At 51.1% G+C, this 4,568-nt stretch overlaps 1 protein-coding gene across 1 annotated transcript; it reads right to left on the bottom strand.

The window, feature by feature from the left end:
* Positions 1–990: 990 nt before the first annotated feature.
* LOC125512657 (transcription factor bHLH94-like) lies at positions 991–3,047 on the bottom strand. The gene is made up of 3 exons (XM_048677756.1): positions 2,411–3,047; positions 1,834–2,295; positions 991–1,477 (listed from the first exon to the last, which is right to left on the bottom strand). Exons 1-3 carry the CDS (start codon positions 2,873–2,875, stop codon positions 1,346–1,348), a joined length of 1,059 nt encoding a protein of 352 aa, XP_048533713.1. The 5' UTR covers positions 2,876–3,047; the 3' UTR covers positions 991–1,345.
* Between the last annotated feature and the right edge of the window lie 1,521 nt (positions 3,048–4,568).

Genomic DNA, 4,568 nt, shown 5'->3' on the forward strand with positions numbered 1-4,568 from the left:
CATGTTCGACTAGTCCGTCGGGCTGTGCCTTTGCCTGTATGCATTGTCGTTCCCGTCCGCACGGTGATGATGTCATAGTGGAAGGAAGAAGGGCGATCGAGAGGACATGTGTGGTGGGGGTATGATGACGGAGAGAGGAAGGAAGGGAGAGATGAAGTTTTTCCCATTTTTTTTACCTTTCCCCATTTCTTCCCTTTGGAAGAGATGAGTCCCACATGCAAGTGACCTACTCCCTCCGTTCCGAATTGCTTGTCTTGAATTTGTCTAGATACGGATGTATCTAGACTCATTTTAGTGCTAGATACCTTCGTATCTAGACAAATCCAAGACAAGTAATTCGGAATGGAGGGAGTAGTATATAGAGGGAGCCTATCCGCCGGCTACTTACGGATATTTTGAACAAAGAAATTGGTGAAACGCCATTGACCATGCAGAAATGGAGTGAAAGTGCATTTCCATAGCACCACCAAACAGAATAGAAGTAAAACTGGAGTTTTTCAAAAACTTGGAATGATCCTTAGTAGTGGAAAGAGCAATGCTATGGGGACGACAAAGTTTGGACGACTCATGCACGACGATTAAATCGAGCTGAGGAATCTCGAGCACAGCTGAGCAGTGGCCGCTGGATCTTTTGGTCGTGCACTTATCGTACACACAGTGTCGTGTGTGGAGCAGTTCCGTAATGGAAACCAACTAGGATAAAAAGTAATTATTTTTTATTTAACCAATTGTAGCTCGTTTGATGCCGATATTTAGCATACCAATGTATTGGCAAATCTAAACATTGGATACCAATTGGTTGGCTACCAATTATTTGACCATTTAAAAAAACATTCCAACTTTGGCAACATTTGGTTTTTACAAAATATGGGGTTGTCGAATGTATTATTTTACCCCAAAAGACATATTAGATTTGATAATTATCAAAGAAAACGGTCAGTAAAAAGTAAAATAACATTAAAAATTATACTGATCATTTTTTCCTTCGATTATAGGTACGTACTGAACCAAGTAGTAAGCCTTAATTGTACATGCATGTGAATCGTGGCCACGTAGTGTCAACCGTACAACATGATGCCCACAAGGCTCCGGCGGTCGGGGGCGCGTGGGGCATGGACGGAAACCCCGCTCCTGCCCATGCCGTGCACGCACAACCAGATAACACGCGGAGAGATGCGTAGGACATGCATAGGTACATAGGCAGAGAGTACATAAAGGTACATTACAATTACATAGAGAGCTATCAAACTGCAGAGCCTACCAGTCTGCAAGTACTTCTAGATCTTGTTTACTAGTCGTAATTAGGAGCAGCTCGTGAACTGTTAACATGCCAATGCCTAGCTACCTACGTACAGCTCTGCTGCTGCTGCCGCCGCCGCTGCTCCTCCTCCTCCTCCTCACGCTCGATCGTCTCGACGATACGGTGGACGGCCGCCGCGATGTCGTCCACCGACGAGAGCCGGCAGTCGTCTTCCACCTGCGGCCATCATGCATGGCATCATCAACCAGACACAGAGCGGCTCACATGAATTCATTTGCTACGTACTACGAGGCTACGACACAAAGAAATGGACGTTCGATGATCCTGCAGTCGTACTACGGCAGTCAATCCATGCAGCCCTTCATCTAGCGTCAAAACAATAATGCAGCTTCATCTTTGCGGTGAAACACGCGGAGGTGTGATGTTTTGGAGGAGCCGTCCCGGACAAGGGCGCGGAAAACGAGGCAAGTTAGTTGTTTCGGCGTCACGCGCGCGCTGCCAAGCGAGCGAACGGTCTCGAAAAAGAAACGGCTACAGCTAGCTAGCATGGGGAGTCTGTGGTACGTACGTACCTTGAGGCTGAGGCAGTAGAGTGCCATGTGGCCGGCGCTGGTGGCGTTGAGGTGCAGCACGGCGAGCCGGTGGCCCTGCAGCCCCGCCACGATCCTCAGCAGCTGCCTAGGCCGCCGCCGCGACAGCACCTTCAGGCTCGCGTGGCTCTCCACGATGGTCACCTCGATGTCCGCCACGGCCGACTGCTTCGAGCCCGACGTCCCGTCGTTGTCGGCATTGCCGCCGCTGCCGTCCGCAGAGGCGTCTGCTGCTGGTGTGGCCGGGGCGTGGCGGACGCTCATCGTGTACTGCGGGAAGGTGAAGAAGTCTACAAAGGGCACTGCGGCGGCGGAATCGACGTCGCCGCTGACGGGGCAGTCGTCGCGTAGGCGGGCGTGCCGGTGCGCCTCCAGGGATTGAACTAGCTGCTCCAGCTCCTTGACGTAGTTGATCGCGCCGCCAATTATGGATGCCTGGTCGCCCTGTTCGTAATCACAATAGATACTATGTGCTCTGACTTTGGATCGATCAAGTTCGAAATAAGTACTCCCTGAAAATTACATCCAAATTTTCAAAAATGAGCTAAGGAATACGTACCCTGTGCACATAGGAAGCCGGCATGAGGGACCGGAGCACGCCAAGGTACTCGTTCATCTGCTTGCGGCGGTTGCGCTCGACGGCGATGTGGGTCATCCGCTGGCTCTCCGCCTCCTCAATGTTCTTTACGCTCCTGGCTCTTCGCCGCTTCCTCCTCCCTGCCGCACCTGACGCCGACGCCGCGCCCACGGCACCGTCGTCCGCGTCTCCACGGTCACCGCCGTGCCCCGGCGGCGGCAGCGCCAGCAAGGAGGAACTGCCTTCCGGGACTTCGGCGCTCGGGATCATCACGGAGGTGCTCGCAACCGCGGCGCCGCAGTGGGCGTTGCTTCCGTCCAACTCCACGCCACCGCCGTGCCCGTGCTCATTCCCGCCCCAAACTCCACCGCCTCCTCCTACTCCTTCGGCAGCCATGGCGCAGCGCCCAAAGAACCCTTTCGAGAACACCACGGCCTCCAACGCCATACGCGCGCGGCGCGGCTCGGCTTGATCAAGGAATTGACGAAGATGGAGATGTGCACGGGGAAGAGAGATGTCTCACTACCTAGCTTCTAGCTCTCAGTCCATGGCTCCATTGCCAGAATAATTTATACCCGCAGCACCACTGGAGCGGCCAGGGCGCGGGCTTACGTGGTTTGCGGTGTGATTAGGCTATGATTTGGTCGGACTGCTGGCACTGCACGGCACGGCGTCGTGCCATGGCAGGGACAGAGAGAGAAAAGAGGATGACGGGACGGTATGCGAGTCATCCGGAAATGCAACATTGGCTTTGCCAAGAAAAACACGCCCAAGAAAAACGCAAGACACGTCGCGTAGTTTTTCCTTTTCTTTTGGAGACCGGCTTCACGGTCCACCCCGTGCGTACCGGGTAGTATGAATTTTCAAATGTACAAAAAAGAGTATGGTACTCCCTCCGTCCCAAAATACCCGTCAGAGAAATGAATAAAAATAGATATATCTAAAACTTAAACACATCTAGGTACATCCATCTTTGCAACAAATATTTTCGGATGGAGGGAGTAATTTTTTCAACATAGTACAGACACAAATACTCATACGCACATGCATCCATTCCTATGAATAAACGCGTGCACACACACTCTACCACTTATGAGCGCCTCAGAGAGAGACTGAGTCGACACATCAACATGAGATTGATGAAGTCGTCATAGATGCCTTCAACAACGCCGGAAGGCCTGAAATAAATTTAAAAAATGTGACCACCAACGCTAAGTATATGACTTGAACCCCGATGGGTTGGTTCCACCACATGCAACCTAACTTCAAAAATAAATAATCTATTTTAATCCGTTTGTGAGAAAGCATGAAAGAGACAGGAGACTTGAATTTTGGACCTCAACGATAAGAATCCGCATGGTTAAGGCGCCTTACCAAATCGTCCCTTTTTCTTTGGATTGAATGGTTCGTATGCTTTTTAAGTCTTGAATTTCGAACACATCTTGTTTTCGGCCAGATTGGTTGGCACTTCCAAAATCCCTTAGGACAGACTCCAAATCAAAGGTTGGTTTTGGGGAGTCAGGACGTCCACTACGCAGGTTTCCGACAATCTGATCCCACCCAAAACCCTGGTCGGTTCTAGAAACCTCGCCGCATTCACATAGGTTCACCAGCCACTCACTTACCCAAATTAAATCATGTTGGTACGACATGCCACCTGAGAAACCTACTCCAGCTTCAAAGTTGGCCGGCCTCCCCCAAACCCTATGCCCATCCACTTTTCCCCTCTCCCAAAGTTGTCGCACAACATACCTTCATGGTGTTTCGTCCTCGTAGAGGCTTGGGACTTCGACGGTCCAAGTCAATCAAAGAGACGGACACTTGCTGCCAGCCGAACGGGCAGCTCCTCTACGTCGGGTTGGCCGAGTCCGAGCACGAGATCTACCTTCAAGTCGAGGAGAGGCAGACGAGCTTCTGCGCCACGAGCGCGATGTGCGACCGGGGATGGATGCCACCACGGTTGGAGTCCGCTTCCTTAATTGGCGTTGCGACAAACAATGACAACATAGGCGGCGACAATGACGATGGTGCCGTCGGTCTCGGAGGCCATGCCTATGAGGTCATGGTCTAGTACTTAACTTAGGTTTTCATTTAGTTTAGCTAAATTTAGATTAGTTTGGATCAAACTTTTTAATTTTTA

Source organism: Triticum urartu, chromosome 6 (assembly GCF_003073215.2).
Source record: "Triticum urartu cultivar G1812 chromosome 6, Tu2.1, whole genome shotgun sequence".
Taxonomy (NCBI): Eukaryota; Viridiplantae; Streptophyta; class Magnoliopsida; order Poales; family Poaceae; genus Triticum; species Triticum urartu.

Bases quoted from the DNA above. Each gene is read 5' to 3' on its own strand.
- LOC125512657 (XM_048677756.1), bottom strand. From the start codon at position 2,875: ATGGCGTTGGAGGCCGTGGTGTTCTCGAAAGGGTTCTTTGGGCGCTGC. The intron at 2,296-2,410 runs GTACGTATTCCT...GATTACGAACAG, and splicing joins CGGCTTCCTATGTGCACAGG to GGCGACCAGGCATCCATAAT. The intron at 1,478-1,833 runs GTACGTACGTAC...TGATGGCCGCAG, and splicing joins TCTACTGCCTCAGCCTCAAG to GTGGAAGACGACTGCCGGCT.